Genomic DNA, 18,530 nt, shown 5'->3' on the forward strand with positions numbered 1-18,530 from the left:
GTCTGAGCCTCTGGATAAGTTACTTTAGCCTCTTTGAATCTCAATTCTTTCCTCAGTAAAGTCAGAGGGTAGACTAGATCAAATACCACATACAGGGTTCATCTTGACGCCTGTACACTCAGGTTCCAGTAGGAAACAGGAGGTGTACCCCAGTGGAATTCTGAAGATTACGAAAATTTTTGCAACTAGCCCCAACTCTGCGGGAAACACAGCAGTTATTGACAGGCAACATCTCCCATTCAAGTAGGTGCGTGGGGTAAAGTAATGCTCCCAATTCCCAAAGATACCTGGGCCTAATCCCTGGATCTTGTGAATGTTGCCTTACAGGTTACCTCACAAGGCAAAAGGGACTTTGCAGAAGTGATTAAGCTAAGGATCTTAAACTACAGAGATTATCCAGGATTGCCCGTGTGGGCCTGGTGTAATCATAAGGGTCCTTCTGGTAGGGAGGTAGGGAGAGGTGTCAAAGGAGACGTGATGACAGAACAGAGGGCAGAGAGAGATTTGAAGATGCTGCACTGCTGCTTTAAAGATGGAGGAGGGGGACACAGGCCAAGGAATGTAGCAGGAAGCCTCTAGAATACAGAAAAGGCAAGGAAATGAATCTTGCCTAGCGCCTCCAGAAGGAACACAGCTTGATTTTTTTTTTTTTTTTTTTTTTTTTTTTTTTTTTTTTTGAGACAGGGTCTCGCTCTGAAGTACAGTGGTACTATCTTGGTTCACTGAAACCTCAATCTCCCAGGCTCAAGTGATGTTCCCACCTCAGCCTCCTGAGTAGCTGGGATTACAGGCACCTGCAAGCATGCAGGTTAATTTTTTTATATTTTTTTAGAGATGGGGTTTTGCCATATTGGCCAGGCTGGTCTCGAACTCCTGACCTCAAGTGATCCGGCCACCCCAGCCTCCCAAAGTGTTGGGATTACAGGCATGAGCTACCATGTCTGGCCAATTTTTTTATGTTTTGTAGAGATGGGGTTTCACCATGTTGGCCAGGCTGGTCTCAAACATGTAGGCTCAAGCAATCCTCTCACTTCAGCCTCACGAAGTGCTGGGATTACAGGTGTGAGCCACCTCACGCAGCCTATTTTACCACTTCTGACCTCCAGAAGCATAAGGTAATAAATCCATGTTCTTTTTAAGCCACTAAGTCGGTGGTGATTTGCTTGGTGATTTACAGCAACAGGAAACCAACCCAGTTGGGATGGTAACAAGCATAAACACACCGTATTGTGTACGTGTTATGCTTCATGGAGAACCTCTTTGCTGCACTCTGGCTATAATCTACAATTCTAGGTCTTGTCCCAGACACTGGCCCTGTGAACTCCAGTGGGAAATCCTTATGTTTGCTCTCATTTGGGTCCACGGAGATGTGTTTTCAACCCAGAAGTTTGAAAAAGTTAATTGTGCTACAGACAATTTTTCAGATTCAAGAGGGATTCTTTTTTTCCTTACCATTCGGTGACCAAGGCTTTGGTATTCTCCCACAAGAGTACTGTATTTTGGCACTGTTGATTCACGGTTTTTTCTCTGCCGTCTTTGAAGTGTGGAAGAGAATTAGCCATTCCTTGTAAATGTCTCTTCTCTTCTTCATATTCATCTAGAACCTTATCCAGTCTGATTAATGATTTTTTCCTTGATTATGAATGAGAAAAAAGTTTGATAGCCAACTGTTAACCACCGATTCAACACAAATATGGGTAACCTGGGGAGGCACAGTAACCTTAATTTGTCCTCACGAGGTTAATGCCAAAATTACACATTCCTGTTACAGAGTTGGGGGGGGGTTCTTTGCATTTCCAGAATTTTTCTGATTTTTTTTTTTTTTTTTTTTGGTCTTATTTTGTTTTGCTTGTCTCGCTTTGTCACCTATGCTGAGTGCAGTGGCACAATCTCAGCTCACTGCAGCCTCAACCTCCTAGGCTCAAGTGATCCTCCCACCTCAGTCTCCCGAATAGCTGGTACCACACATGCACACCACCACGCCTGGCTAATTTTTTATTTTTTGTAGAGATGGGGTCTCACTATGTTGCCCAGGCTTGTCTCAAACTCCTGGACTCAAGCAATCCTCCTGGCTCAGCTTCCCAAAGTGCTGGGATTACAGGTGTGAGCTACTGTGCCTGGCTGCATTTCCAGAATATTAATTTGGTGCTTTAAATAAATACAATAAATATACAAAACCATTAGCAGTAACATGTTTCTGTGATGAACACACTTGTAAAAGGTGTATACACACACGAGAGGAAAGAGAGACAAAGCGCATATGTGTGCTTATGTAGGAGGAAGACAGCATGATATGGGAGAAGAGGAGAAGGTGAATGACCAAGAACTGCAGGATCCTAAGGATGGGGTGGCCAAGGAGAAAGGAAAAGACAAGGGAAATCTTGCACTTCTCCTTTATGTACAAAAAGCTCTCCCAATCAAAAAGGAGTTATTTAAGGATAAAGTAATACTGAAGGGATTAACACCATTCATCTAAATCTAAATTGCTAAACTGCTCACAGCCTCTACTTCCTAGCCTCCAATTTTCTCTTCAATTCACTCCCATAAGGTTTTCATTCTCTACTGCCTACTATAACAGCTGGCCTCCACATTGCAAAATCCCTGTTCCACTCTCAATCTTCACCTCACTTCACTAATCAGCAACATCTGATATTTGGTCATTTCCTCCTTGTTGAGATGCCTTCTTCAGGTAGCCCCACAAGTCTCTTGATTTTCCTCCTACTATACTGGCCTCTCCGTTCTCAGTTTCTTCAGCTGTCTCCCCCTCATCTCCCCGATCCCTCAATACGGAGTGCCCAGAGTGTGGATCCAACTTGGACCTCTTCTCTTGTTTATCTAAACTTACGCCCCTCAGAAATTTCATCCAATCTCATAGCTTTAAACAGCCTTGTAAAATGATGAAAACACTCAAATATACACCTCTAGCCCAGACCTCTCTCCTGATTCCTAATGCCATCTATTTTTAGGTGTCTTACTGATATTGCTGCTTGAATGTCTAGTATATCTTGAATATATCATTTCTAAAACTGAGCACACCCAATCTTTCATTCAATACTGAAAAATTTCATCCAAGACTGATAAACTTTAGTCTTTTTCATCTCAGTTAATGGTAACTCAGTTCTTACTCAACTGCTCAAGTTACCATTGACACAACGGACAATGAGAGGCAAGAGCACCTGAACCCAGAGGAAGATTCCAATGTTTGTTGGAAGCATTCTTGACCCCAATACCTCTTTATACCCCATGTCCATGTGTCAATAAATCATCAGTTCTCTATCTTCAAACTATATACAGAATCTCAACACTTTCTACCACATTACCACTGGGTCATGCCAGCTTCATCCCTACCAGGGATTACGACAATAGGTCAAACCAGACTTCCCATGTCTTCTCTCAACTCCTACAGTCTATTTTCAACACATCAGCCAGACACAACAGGTTATGATGAAAACCAACACATTTCCCTCTGCTTAGAACCCTGCAATGACGTCCCATGTCACTCGAAGAACAAGCCAAAGTCATCAAACAGCCTAAAAGTTCCTGCATGAGCTAAGCTACATCTCCCCCTCACTACTGCACCTCTTCACCTCCCTGCCTTTTCTCTAAAAACACAACCGACCTTCATACCTACTGCTCTCTCTGCCTAGAAGGTTATTCCTTCAGGTTCGAGTGGCTTGCTCTTTCCTCTCCTCTGATGCCAAGGCCACCCTCTCAGTGAGACCCTCCCTGATTATCCTGTTCAGTAGCAATCCCCTCCACCTTCCTTAAATAGAATTTCTTTTTCTTTCTTTCTGTCTTTCTTTCTTTTCTTTGAGAGAGGGTCTTACTGTGTCACCCAGGATGGAGGGCAGTGGTACAATCGCATGCAGTGGTGGGATTCCCTAAGAATGAAAGTTTCATTGAGCCTGACGGTGTGGGGCATTTCAGAGAGAAAGGCACACTTGGCTACACTGAGGGCTTGGTCATCTAAAGACTCTTGAGAGACCACTGAGCCTGAGGAACTAAAGGTGGGCAGAGGAGGAGATAGAAAGTGAGACAGATTTAGAAAGGGGGGAAGAGGCCAGGTACGTAAGAGGAAGAGGCCAGGCTCACGCCTGTAATCGCAGCACTTTGGGAGGTCAAAGGGGGTGGATCACCTGAGGTCAGGAGTTCAAGACCAGCCTGGTCAACATGGTAAAACCCCGTCTCTACTAAAAATAGAAAAATTAGCCAGGCATGGTGGTGCATGCCTATAATCCCAGCTACTAGTGGGGCTGAGGTAGGAGAATCGCCTAAACCTGGGAGGCAGAGGTTGTAGTGAGCCGAAATTGTACCACTGCGCCCCAGCTTGGGCAAGGCTCTGTCTCAAAAACAAACAAACAAACAAACAAAAAAACACAACAGTGGCTCACACCTGTAATCCCAGCACTTTAGAGGTTGAGGCAGGTAGATCATGAGGTCAGGAGATTGAGACCATCCTGGCCAACATGGTGAAACCCCGTCTCTACTAAAATACAAAAAAAAAAAAAATTAGCCGGACGTGGTGGCACATACCTGTAGTCCCAGCTACTTGAGAGGCTGAGGCAGGGGAATCACTTGAACCTGGGAAGTTGCAGTGAGCCAAGATCATGCCACTGCACTCTAGCCTGGTGACAGAGCAAGACTCCATTGAAAGAAAGGAGGAGAGAGGAGGCGAGGGGAGGGGAGGGGAGGGGAGCAGAGGGGAGCGAAGGGGAGCAGAGGGGAGAGCAGAGAGCAAGAATTCCACAAAAGCGACTCTTGATAACATTTTAGCTTTTGGAATTTGAAGGCCCTACTCCAAATGCTGGAATTAAAATGGCAGCAGGTATACAGAAGGCTGCCAACCTCAGTCTACTGCAACTCTGCTCCATCGCCAGAATCAACACGAACTTTAGATTGCCTCTTAAATTCAGTCTCCTGCCCTTCCACTCAGTTCCCACCCTAATCCTGCCGGGAGGAGAAGGAGACCAAATAACTAAGAAAGAAGCAGGGGCAAGATGTGGCACATGCATCTTCCACCACTGGTTTCATTAATATCACATGCATGGAGTCTGCCAGTCATCCGTCCTGAGGAGAACTCCACAGTAAACACACAGAAGTACACGGGAATCGGTAGTAACTCATGTGCAGTACTTCATGCATATCTGACTCCACCACTCCTTTGTTCATAAGATACACTTTAAAGAGGAAAGAAAAATTATGCCACGTTTTGTACAGGTACAATACCAACAAAAAAGAAGTTTGCCTGAAAAGTCTACAGAAAAGAATGCTGAATACTGAATACAGTGGGATGGAATAGAAGCAGAAAGACATAGGAAGAGTATCTTTCACCTAATAGAGGTGAAAATACAGAAAAGTGCTAGTCATCTTGGATGGAAATGGATGGACAAGACTTACCGATGTTTCACAGCTGGAACAGTAGGATCCTTAAGACCAATTTTATTGATTTGACTCTGCACATCTTGAATATTTTTACGGAGTTCATTATTTTTGAAGATACAAGCCTCTAGTAATCTGTTTTCCTCAGTGAGTTCCTCCTGTACCCCATAGCCATGTGTCTCAGGTAACTTTACTGATAAAGCATCAAGAAGGTTTTCACAGGAGGTGTCTTCACCCAATTCAGCATCTTTAAAGCTCATATCAAGCATCTTCAGACGTTTATCCAAATGTTTGGCCTTGTCTTTCATCAGATGAATTTCTCCCTCTTTATTTTTCACTGTCAAAGTATTTTCTTGTGCCACCTGTGTATCTGAGGCTGAAAGGTCTACAAAGGGCTCAGCAGAGAGTTTAGCTATTCTGAGAGATGCCAAAAAGTCTTCCAGAGCTTTCAGAGTATCTTCACTCCTCTGCACCTTGTGGTTCATTTCTTCAAATTGTGTTTTGTACTTCAGTATAATATTCTGCATTGCATGCAGATCAAATGGGTGTAATTCCTTTAATATAAAGTTGCCTGGCTCTTCTAAGCGGTTACATATTTCAATCTGTTTTGCAGTAGAATCTTGGATATTCTAAAATAAAGATAAGAAAAGCTAAAAAACTGAGAGAAACCAGCCCCAAACTGCATGACTAGATTTGATCTAGAAAAATGCTTTTGGGTTTAACAAAAGGTGACAGTTTCTACCTAAGGAAACATTTTAATTACAAATGATCAGATGTCCCAGCTGATGTTTCAATCCCAAAAAGAAAACAAGCACATACATCTATTGCTTCAAAGCAAATAATTAGATATTAAACTGTTCAGAAAACAATTTTATAATCTGAAAAATAAACAAATATTTTTATTTAAGATGGCATTTAGAATAAGAAAACAGTAGAATATGGCATTAAAGCATGAGTCTAGTATATTTAGGAATTCAGTTACTGAAGAAGGCATTCATAAACAAGGTTTCATTTTGAATTCAAAGAAAATACCTCATTATGTACTCCACGGTACCTACCTCCAAATTTGTAAGGAATTAGAGAGTTAAGAAATAAAAAACAAGTCTAAATTACTGAAAAAAATTTGTCGTGACTTATACTCTTAATCTATGCTATGACGAATAATTAAAAATCCATAAAGATTTATAAATCTCAGAAGACTTGATTATTCTGTAAATCACTGTGAGAACTTATATACTTACCCTTAGGTGTTGATAAATGCCATCAGCATCAATGAGATGAAATCCCTGGATGGCCATTTTATGGAGAGGCAGGTTGGAGCCACAGAGAAGAAGTGATGCCTTCTCTACAGGTAACACAAGCTGCAGTGCTGTCTCTAAAGATTCCATTCTGGGTGCAAGGTAAACCAGATATAAGGGGGAAACACAGCAGAAATATATCCTATAAAACTGATTAACACAATTACTGAACTAAGAACAGAAAATAATTATCCAATAAATAGATATACAATGATATATACATATCATCACATTAATACCTAAACCCATTGATTCAAAATGCCAAAGAATGAATGGGTTGCTATATCCAAGTATTCTTTCATATATGCTCATCCATCTATCCATTTATTCATTCATTCATTCAACATACATTTATTTAGTGAGAGGCAGCAGAGCTAGGTTAAAAATTACCCACTGCGCCAGACAACTCCAGCTGTTTTGGTATAATTAATGATTTCTCCTTTCACTCCAAAAAGCATCCCAATACCCAAGTATTCTTTTTTTTTTTTTTTCTTTTTGTATTTTTAGGAGAGACAGTGTTTCACCCTGTTGGCCAGGCTGGTCTCGAACTCCTGACCTCAAGTGATCCGCCTGCCTTGGCCTCCCAAAGTGCTGGGATTACGGGCAGGAGCCACCGTGCCTGGCCCCAAAGTATTCTTAGCAGGGTAATATATACCACACTGAATGGAAAATTGTAAAACATACTAAGCCTTTCTCTCTCTTTTGAAATAAAACAGAATTGTAACTTAACTTCACCTTGACAACTAAGAAACCTCATAATCATTTTAATTATGGAATAATTTGTTAAATTTCCATATTACAAATATAATGGGGTCCAAAGAATAGGCTCCACTGATAAGAAATTGAAATGTGGGACCATAGGTAAGTAATATATAGACTCTGAGCCTCAGTTTTTTCCTATATATATAGGAATATATGCTGGGGGTACATATGCTATGTATACAAGGTCCTAATAACACTCTCATTTCAGAAATGGAGAGATCAATGCCCACAGAGTTTATGTGGCTTGGTCAAATTCATGCCCAAAAGAGACAGTGGAAAGACTGTGGACTTTGAACCTTGGCAGACCTTAAGTTCTACCAAGTTTCTAGGTAGCCTCATGGCCTGGTTATATTATTAATATTTAACCTCTCTGAGTATCAGTTTCCTTATCAGTAAAATGCAATCATAATGGTAGCCTCTCCTACTGTTGTGACATCCAAATAAAATAACATACTTAGTATAGCAATAGTCTTGCTTAAAATGGCATTACTGGATTTAGTGAGTTTATTAGATTCATAGTTAATAGATCTCAGAATTTTACCTGGTATTAAGAGTCATCTGAAGCTCTCTTTCTCTTTCCTTTAGTGTGTCTCTTTCCTTAACTATATAAGGCTTCTTTATGTCACTCACATGATTTTCTAACTTCAATGAAATAATTTCAAACTCTTTCCAGCAAGCATCAGTTTCATTTTTTATGACCTAGATGGAACACATTAATCAATTTATCAGCTAATGGGGTTAACAGGCACAATTATTCTGTTCTTAAAACATGAGACATTCACCAACTGTGGAGGCAAACACAATGTTTCACATGGAAATGTGTTTAAAAATATTTTCCAACCATCTACAAGTCAACTATCCTTTAGGGAACAATGACGTTAACTGTGCTCTCAGAGGACTCGTTCAATGAAGTCAAGGGAGTCGACAAGGCAGCTCTCAAAGGTACCCAAACTCCGTTCCCCTAAGATAATTACCCAGAATACAATTCAGAAAAATACAGATACATGTAAGAGCAGATATTATGTTTTCTCTGGATAGGAAATCTTTGTTACCTTCTAAACTAAAAGAAAACTAGAGTGAACCAAAACTGTTTCTATATAAATAAGAAGTGAATGAAATTAATTTATGGTTTATAATTAACATCTATAATTCTATACTATTCCAGCTCCTTATCTTGATTCTTTTTTTTTAGTAGGCATTGCTATACAATACTACTGACAGATCAGCAATCAGCAGTATAATTTGTTCTTCACTTTACCCAAAGATTAGTATGGTTTTTCTAACCAACTCATTATTCAGTCACTGGAGAAACGTCTCAAGACAGTTTCTTAATTGTGACGAAAACATGCTAAATCCATCACTTGAGCAACAGATATTTTAACATATAAATTTTGCTTATTCAGATGAAAAATAGAGAGCAGTCAGATGGTAGAGTGTGACTGAGACCTGGTATAATAAAATAAAAGAAACTAGAAATGGAAGGATGTTGTAGGAACTACTCATGGCCCTCCATCTAGGAGGGTTCCCTCTAATGCACTCAGGGCGGGCATCAAGAATGCACTGCAATGCACAGATCATCTTCAAACTAGGAAAGATATTATTTGTAGAAGCTGTGATTTATGGCCGGGCGCGGTGGCTCAAGCCTGTAATCCCAGCACTTTGGGAGGCCGAGACGGGCGGATCACGAGGTCAGGAGATCGAGACCATCCTGGCTAACATGGTGAAACCCCGTCTCTACTAAAAATAGAAAAAAACTAGCCGGGCGACGTGGCGTGCGCCTGTAGTCCCAGCTACTCCGGAGGCTGAGGCAGGAGAATGGTGTGAACCCGGGAGGCGGAGCTTGCAGTGAGCTGAGATCTGGCCACTGCACTCCAGCCTGGGCCGCAGACTCTGCCTCAAAAAAAAAAAAAAAAAAAAAAAAAAAAAAAAGAAGCTGTGATTTATGTGCCAATTACTAATAGATTGCTTCTTTCTGTTGTTTCTGAGTCACCTGCAATAACTTCCACTGAAGGCTTTTTAGGAGGAGAATCCATCATTTAGAGTGAAAACTCCCTCCACTGCCTACCCCTAAATGCCCAACATCAGACAGTCAACAATCACTGTACAGCAATTTTAGACAATGTGATCATTTGGTAAAGATGAAGGACTGAAACAAACATTCAGAGTCACTGGCTGGTTAACTTTGGAGCAACCCAGGAGCAGGATGAAATTCCCTTCAAAAACACACTGTTTTTGATCAATTCCCTTGAAGTTTGAAGCACAAAAAGAAATAAATAAACAAAAACTCTTCAAGCCACAATATTTGAAATACCGGATTAGAAGATAAGCAGTAAATTAAGACCCTAAACCAAAGCCTTTCCTGGGGTTGGTACTTGAAAGAAAATCACTTTATAATAGGGTGACATTAGAAATGCAATCCAGCAAAGAGAGTTCTTTGGAAACATTTGGCGTATGTGACCTCAACAGAAAAGGGGATGTTCAGACTCACAGTGGTACTATTTCTAATAAACAAGATAACCAGAGAAATAATATGTTTGGGAATTACCTGTAGATCTGTCAGTTTGGCCTGCAGACAAGAACTACTCCTGTCCTCTTCACTAGAGAAATCAGAAGTAACCCTGAATTTGTTGTTTTGCAGGTGGTGTTCAAGAATATCTTTGTATGTATCATACCTGGGCAAAATGAAATGCAACATCACAATAGTTAATTTTTAAAATAACACAGGCCAAGCGCAGTGGCTCACACCTATAATCCTAGCACTTTGGGAGGCCAAGGCCGGTGGATTGCCTGAGGTCAGGAGTTCAAGACCAGCCTGGCCAACATAGCTAAACCTCATCTCTACTAAAACTACAAAAAATTAGCTGGGCATGGTGGCAGGTGCCTATAATCTCAGCTACTTAGGAGGCTGAGGCAGGAGAATCACTTGATCCTGGGAGGCAGAGGTTGCAGCAAGCCGAGATGGCGCCACTACACTCCAGCCTGGGCGACAGAACGAGACTCTGTCCCAAAAATATAAAAATAAAATAACACAAAGATAAACAAAAAAACAAACACAAAAAAATAAGAAAAATAAAATAATACAAAGAAATATTTTAAAATTACTGTCAACTACATGTGAGGAAATACCATGGAATTTCTGTTTAAGTTACTGGACCACATGCAAAATGATGACTAACTGAAAATAAAATTTTTAAAAAGTATAACATGTTTGCATTGATGAAAGACTTTTGGTGGATTTTCCAGTTGTTTAAAAAGAGTTTACCTCTCTAGTAAACTATTTACAGATGCACTGTAATCCTTTTCCATAATGCTTTCTTTCTGCGGAGGCTTTAACTCTGATGCCAAGTTAAACTTCATAGTGGCTTCCGTTGCCTAAGGGAATATGCAAAATAGTAAACAAAATATCTTAAACATACTTAATTATCTGGAAAAGATAAATGCTTTATATTCAAAAATAAATCATTGATTCTTTATACCTCAAACTAGGAGATAATACAATTTCTTTGGGATGTCTCAGCTCAGAGAAAAGTCTTTCCATAGGACAGAGGGGAGTCGCACCTTCTAATTGGTATGGCAGCATGGTAAAGGAAGACTCCCAGCCCCAAAATGCTATTTCTGCCTGAGACTCCATACCCATAGTCAAAAGTAGACAGAAGCCTACCATGCAGGAGCAGACCTCCAAAAACAAATCCGCCTCACCTCATTCCTTCCTCCACATGTTCTGATTGGCAGTCTGGACTACAATATACAGTAAATACCAAATTTCTAGACTTTAGGAATTTAGAAAATTCAATTCCCACAGAAAATGAAATACACTATAATTCAACAGAAGAAAAGGCAAATGATAAATGAACTTGTTCATCTCAATGAAATGGAAACATCTATACAGATCAAACTCAACCTCTTCTACCCTCAATAACAATGTACACAGATAATCGGTATTCATAATGGTTCAAAAGGGTCTCTGCTTGAAAGAACTATTTGTGTACTCAGAGGAAGATCAGGTTATGCTCGTTATAGCTTTGGTTAGTTGCATTCTCATTTGAAAATCAGTCTTTTGCATTGTGTAAGTGGAAATTCTCCATTGATAAAAACAATCGGATAATTATAACCAACACCTAATTAATGAGAAGTCAATTATTGTACACTTGGTCTTTTACATTGGGTTTACTTCTAAAACACATTATCCACACTTAACACCTTTTCAGTTGATGGCTGATTATCTGATTTTGCAAATGGTGCCTCACTGTGGGAATCCCCTCCTCTATTCTCAGATGTGGAGATGGTCCCCCTAGAAAGGAATCAAAATTGCGTGTTTAAAAGAGAGTAAGAAATATGAAACCTAAACAAGCATGACTAACGCTTAATGTCATCTAATTGTGCAAAAGGCTTCGTTTTATCCTGAAGGGTAGCTATTTTTATGAAGTACTAACTCGTTTTTCGACGTGCCTCCCACTGTGGGCTGCAGTGTCATATGAATCTCGGAAGCACATTTCAGAAGTCTTTCTATCTTTTGTTCATAATCTTTGAGTAGTCTCTTCACTTCTTGTTGACTCTTCTGTGAAGGCAGCGCTTCACACAGCTCCCTCAGGACTTCCATGTGGTGATTAAGCTGGTACAGGCAGCCTTCCTCAGAAAAGCAGGCCTAATTGAAGAAATAAAGCAGGAAATGCGCTTCAGATGAGTTTACATGATTATTCCATAAGGACTAGAAACTAACAAATGTGTGTGGTTTTAACAATGCGTTCTTGTATAGGCCATCTACGTGCTATAACAATAGGCGCTGGAGAAAAAAAGATGAGGGAGTCAGCCCTAAAGGAATTTTCAGTTCAGTAACCTAGACACACAAAGAACCAGCATGGAGTGTGCTAAGTGTTATGATAGAGCCCACCTGCCTGAAGAAGTCAGAGAAAGCCTGCCTCACAAGAGCGAAGCATCTGAACTATATGTGGAAGAAAGGACAAGTTCTCCAAGTAAAAGGGGAGAAAGGTTATTTCCAGCAGAAGGACCACCAAGAGGACGAAAACCACAAAGATAATGAAAAGCACTAGATGTCTCAAAGGACCAGTACTCCCGTGGGGCTGGACTGCACAGCACAGGAGGGACGCTAAAGGGGTTTCCTGGGCCAGGCTATGAAGGAACTAAGTGGCCTTCTAAAATGTCTGGAATTGTCCTGGGGGTAAGATTTGTGGCTCAAAAGGACAACTCTGCTACTGGTATGGAAGATGAGATGAAGCAATCATCATTCTGAGAAAAGAACCCTGGCTTAGATAAGTGGCAACACTACTGGAAAGGAAGAAGCTGTTCTGAAGAATACCAGATGGGGCTTGGCAACAGATTTAATTAAGCCTGAGTGGAAAGGAAGGGAGGAAGGAGAGGAAGGGCGTCATGGGACAGCAATGCCATTCATTACCAGGAGGCAGAATACAAAATGAACCTTTGAGAGGAGATATTATTGGTTCAGTTTTGAGCTCGCTGAATTTGAGTTCTCCGAAAAACACTGGTGATATCTACTAGTTAGTGAGAAACAGAACATAGAATTCAGGTGAAACGACTCAGCTGGAGAGAAAAATTGACGCACTATCATTGCAGAGAAGGCAGGTCAAACCCCAGAGTGCATAAAATCGCCTGAGGGAAGCAGGAAATTAGCCAAAGTGGAGGTGGAGAGCCCCTTCTTCAAAAGCAAAACACTAAGATAATAGAATAAAAAGGAATATTTGTGAAGACACTAAAAAGAACTCACTGCAAATTATATATTGCTATGTATTTACATATCTACATCTATATTTATATATATCTATATAGATAGATTGATAGATGATAGATAGATAGATATAGAATTATATAAAGCAAGAGAGACTGACAGTGGGAGAGCCATAGCAGTAGAAACTTAAAAAGAAATGAAAAAAAGGGTCAGAAATGTCAAAAACATAAAAGCAATCAAATAGGATGGAGACCAAAAAAAGATCATGAGATTTGCCCCAGCTGCTTTATACCCTGATTTGCTCATTTTCTCAAAAGCTGTGCTTCTGAGGACACAGTATCCTGACAAAAGCCAACTATGAGTACTTTAGTAACAGTTGACACATTTGTGACCAGAGTCTGAGGACAGGGGCCATTGAGACACATCAAGGGAAATCATAAAATATTAACTCAGTGCCGACTTTTCTCACTTCTAAAAAGTAAGAAGCACAGGCTCTGTGAAGCAAAGAAGTGATCATTCCCAGGGGAGAGGAGGGCTGGGTAATTTTCAAGTTTCATCCTAGACTAAAGATACACACAACCATTTAAGATAAACCCCAAAATGATGACGAAATTTAAGTGCAAGCACGTTATTGTACCTCATGTTCTTTGATGAGACCCTTGGTCCTTCCTCTACGGATGAGTTTCTTTTCTTTATTTATTTGCTTTTCAAGTTTTAAAATATTGTCACTAAGCTTCCCTTTTTCAATATCTATTTTCAGTTGTTGAACATATAAAGACAGTTCATGATGAAGAGACTGCAAAAAAAAAGGGGGGAATATATTAACCACGGGAACAAAATATACAAAAAAGTATAGTAACAATAAATACATGTGTAGTGACAAAAAGAAACAAAGCTTAAGTGCCATTCTGACGCATCCATATATTTTGGGGGGAGATGTTTTAAAACATCCCAGGCCCATAAACATGGTGTTTTTTTTCTAACAACTAGAAATATATTTTAGCTGTGAAAGGCACTGTTAAGAAAATGAAGACAAGCTACAGACTGAGGGAAACTGTATGCAAACAGATAACTGAGGCCCATGGAGACATAAGTAAATGTAATGTGTATCCTGGATGAGGTTCTAGAACAGACAGAAAGAACATCTGGGGAAAACTGTGAAAAGGTCAATAAAGTGCAAACTTTAGGTAACAGTAATATATCAATCTGTCAGAGTAAACTGCTAGAAAAAACAGTGTATTAACATTGACCCAGTAATTGTATCAACGATACTATACTAACGTAAGATGCTGATAACAGAGGAATCTGGGCATGGGGTACACTGGAACTCTCAGCACCATCTTTACAGTAATTCTGTAAATCTAAAACTATTTTAAAGTAAAAAAAAGTTTACTTTAAAACAAGTTTTAGGAGGATCCTTAACAGTACATATTCAATCCTCTTACACATAGATATAGACACATACATTTTAATTATCATATTAATTACACATTTCAATATCATTTAATATTAATTGCCATTAATTACCAGAACACAATCTCAGTGGTAGATGCTTTCTACAAATCATTGCATCAATTCCGCCCAGTAGGTGGTGTTATCTCATTTTTATCAGGGAGGCTCCTAAAAGTTAACTACCTTGCTCAGGGTCATAGCTGCTGAATCCAGGTTTGTCTGCCACCAAAGCCTAGACCTATTCCGCTATGAAACTCTGTATGAACCCTGGGACTGCAGCCTGCAGGGACCAGCCCACCGGTGATACAGCGTAGGCAGGAAAACCCCAGGAATGGCTCTGACAACCGACAGCCCAGGATCAGACATATAAAAACTTAAGTGCAGAGACATATGCATGTTCTTACCTCCCATTTGGCACAGACATCTCTACTCTTTTCTTCTAAAGACATCTTTATGTCCTTGGTTACATTATTTTTCAGTTCTTCAACAGCTTTCAAATACTTGGCCAGACTCTTTGTATTACAAATTATTAGTGCTTCCTAAAGAAAAAAAAAAATGCAAACAAGATCATAGAAACCTCATTCTAATTCTACTGCCAAATCCTCAAAGTTAATTTTGGTATGTCTTTAACTGGTAAAGTAGGAAGGGGCTCTCTGAAGAACATCTGAAGATTTATAGGAGACTTCTCTTTGTAAGTTGAAGTTGCTAGCCCTTTGGCATCTCTTGAATTCTTTTCAAAAGAGTGCCAAAATATTTATTATTCAAATGTAGTTACACATGAGGCCCAGATTAAGATACCTTCATGATATTCAAAATGATTTTTGTTACCCCATTGATAAGTAATTATAAAGTTCACTGTACAGGTTTAATAAGCCACTGGCTAAGTTTCCTATGAAGTTCTTAAGTATTGAGCAGACAACCATACTTCAGAAGCAATATAACATGAAGAGTCTACCAGTTTTGTTTTGTTTTGTTTTGAGATAAGTTCTCAATCTTTCACCCAGGCTGAAGTGCAGTGGCACAATCACAGTTCACTGAAACCTCAAACTCCTGGGCTCAAGCAAGCCTCCCACCTCAGCCTCCCAGAACGCTGGGATTACAGGTGTGAGCCACCGTACCTGGCCAAGACAAAATTTATAGAAAGGTTAACTATCGTGCATAAGCAGTTATGCTGAAAGGAGGCCAATTTGTTTCACCATCAACTTCAAAGTTTTGCCCAGGGCCACCCATGTTGGCAGTCTCTCCCCAGCAGCACACAAGAATGGAAACAGCCCTGACAGGCACGTGTCTGCTCCTAACCTGACATACTCTACAGGAGCAGAAACCTGGCCTAGGTAACCAGTGAATGACAGAACAAAAAAACAGGTCTGGGCCTGTGTGTGAAAAAGGCCCCTACAGGAGAGAGAAGATGAAAGTAATTCTCAGGGAGAAGCCAAGCAGGGTGGGAATTCACTCATTCACTCATTACACATTCTTATGGACCGGCTGCAGGTAAGGCACAATGCTGAGCTCCAGGGCCCTCCTCCGAGGGAGGCCTCCTGGAGGACTGCTAGATTTATGACCTGGGGAGACACCTTTAACTGTATGCTAGTCATAGCTGGGAGCTCCCACTGCCTGTGTGTGCATGCCTACCAGGGCAGGGATCTTGCTTCTGCTGTGAAAGTGTATCCACTTGACTAAATGCCATTGGCAAAATGAGGGAAAACCAAAAGGAAGAAGGTCAGGGAGAGGAAAATCGTGTGAGAACTGACACCTCCAGCCCTTCTCTGGTAAAGGAGCCAAGCAGCTGGGCACAGTGGCTCACACCTGTAATCCCAGCACTTTGGGAGACCGACTTGGGAGGATCACTTGAGGCCAGGAGTTTGAGACCAGCCTTGGCCAACAGAGTGAGACCCTTTTCCTACAAAAAAATTTTTTAAAATTAGCGGGTGTAGTGGTGTGTGCTTGTAGTACCAGCTACTTGGAGGCTGAGGCAGGAGGATAGCTTGAACCCAGGAGTTGGAGGCTGCAGTAAGCCGAGACAGCACCACCGCACTCTAGCCTGGGTGAGAGACCCTGTCTCTAAGAAAAAGAAAAAGAAAAAGAGGAGCCTAGGAGCCTCTATTTTCCTTCTCTTTTTCCTGACCAGACCATATCTACCCACCTAGAATCCAGCCTCACCATCATTTAAAACAACGATTCATTCTTAAGGTCAATTTAGTACTTTCAGGAACCCGGGAGTAAAAGTGGGAATAAAAGACAGAGGCAAGTGGTTGAAGGTAGCAGCTAGCAAAGTGCAAATGGCATGAGATCAAGCAGACATAGGCTACTAAGGTCACAGGAAAAGCAGCTGAAATGACTGATAACAGGGGCCCAGCGTGGTTAGCAATCCAGAAAGCCAAAATAGGGTTGAGGCCCAGAAGACAGACGGAGGTCATACGAGAATGAAGAGAGGCTCCTATGGGGCGCCCTTTCATAAAGAGTAGGAGTAGGAATGGGCCACTGCCTTCCTGAATCTTTATTTCCCCCAAATGCCCAGCTCATTTTAAGTGTTCAATAAAGTGTGCTAAATGCTGAGCATGAATGAACAAAAGAGCTGGTATTACTCCACCTCTCCCATTTGCTCCAAGGTAGAGGCATTTAGCTTTGCTTCTAATTCCCCCAGCACCTCCCACTATGTCAATTAATAGTCTCCGGTTTGGTGACATCTTAAGCTGCAACCTCAGCCTATCAAACCATAAAAATTAACCTGAACCTGTCTCTATACCAAACATTATTAGGTCTTTAACTACAGATAAGCATGTTTCCATGAATAACTTTTATCAAAGTATTTTAATAATAATGTTTTTTTTTACATTCAGAGAATGTATGCAAAGTAATTTCATATGCCTTATTTTCACTTAAAGCCTCACAACAAATCTGACAGGTGGATAGGGCTGGAATTATTATGCCAATTTTACAAATTAAAAAGCCAGAGAAATTAAATTCTGGTTCAATGTCATAGAGTCGGCTGCACTCTTTACACCATATCACTGAGTACATTCAGCAAATCCACAATAAAATTTGAATAAAAAAATTCTATACTTCATTGGCCGGGCACGGTGGCTCAAGCCTGTAATCCCAGCACTTTGGGAGGCCAAGACGGGTGGATCACGAGGTCAGGAGATTGAGACCATCCTGGCTAACACGGTGAAACCCCGTCTCTACTAAAAAATACAAAAAACTAGCCGGGCGACGTGGCGGGCACCTGTAGTCCCAGCTACTCGGGAGGCTGAGGCAGGAGAATGGCGTAAACCCAGGAGGCAAAGCTTGCAGTGAGCTGAGATCCGGCCACGGCACTCTAGCCTGGGCGGCAGAGCGAGACTCCGTCCCAAAAAAAAAAAAAAAAAAAATTCTATGCTTCAATACTTACGTTTAGTAACCTCAGAGGAACGATACATAATACTGGGAAATTCTTTTTAAGTTATAGTAACTCAGTATATAATTACTGTGAAGGAAACATCTTGATTTCAAACAAGATAGGTAGTTAACAATAAATGTCCTACATTTGATGGTTGAAAAGATTCCCACCTTGTATTTTGAAATGAGTTGACCGGGGCTCTCTCTTTGCCCCAGTAACTGCTGAGCCCTCGTCATATATGATTCAAGTTCCTTCTGGGATTCTTCCATCTTCAGCCTGATGTCCAATTCTGGTGAAACGTCGGTTGAGTTCTTCAACGCTGCAACGAGTTTTACCACATTGATCTTGAAGACAAAAAAATTCTCAAATTAACACGGGGACCAATTCTTAATAAATTATTAAGTTAACAAATACTTTGACCACTAGACAAAATATTTTCCCACTAGACAAAGATATTTAGATATCTATCTAAATTATGATAAATCTATCTAAACATAGATATCTGAATTATGATACTTATATACTATGATACTTATATTTTCCGACATGCTCTAAA

General features: G+C 40.6%; 1 protein-coding gene across 14 annotated transcripts in view; it reads right to left on the bottom strand.

Moving 5' to 3' along the window:
- SYNE2 (spectrin repeat containing nuclear envelope protein 2) overlaps positions 1-18,530 on the bottom strand; it is a 392,481-nt gene that overhangs the window by 229,863 nt on the left and 144,088 nt on the right. For all 14 annotated transcript variants that reach the window (XM_030929921.1, XM_030929916.1, XM_030929913.1 and 11 more), the window contains 11 exons: positions 18,145-18,318; positions 15,000-15,134; positions 13,781-13,939; positions 11,873-12,084; positions 11,640-11,730; positions 10,702-10,811; positions 9,985-10,111; positions 7,981-8,138; positions 6,621-6,768; positions 5,398-6,008; positions 1,453-1,632 (listed from right to left, as the gene is read on the bottom strand). In XM_030929921.1, the coding sequence (XP_030785781.1) occupies positions 1,453-1,632; positions 5,398-6,008; positions 6,621-6,768; positions 7,981-8,138; positions 9,985-10,111; positions 10,702-10,811; positions 11,640-11,730; positions 11,873-12,084; positions 13,781-13,939; positions 15,000-15,134; positions 18,145-18,318 (2,105 nt within the window). The remainder of the gene's footprint in view (positions 1-1,452; positions 1,633-5,397; positions 6,009-6,620; positions 6,769-7,980; positions 8,139-9,984; positions 10,112-10,701; positions 10,812-11,639; positions 11,731-11,872; positions 12,085-13,780; positions 13,940-14,999; positions 15,135-18,144; positions 18,319-18,530) is intronic.

This window comes from Rhinopithecus roxellana, chromosome 5 (assembly GCF_007565055.1).
Source record: "Rhinopithecus roxellana isolate Shanxi Qingling chromosome 5, ASM756505v1, whole genome shotgun sequence".
Lineage (NCBI taxonomy): Eukaryota > Metazoa > Chordata > Mammalia > Primates > Cercopithecidae > Rhinopithecus > Rhinopithecus roxellana.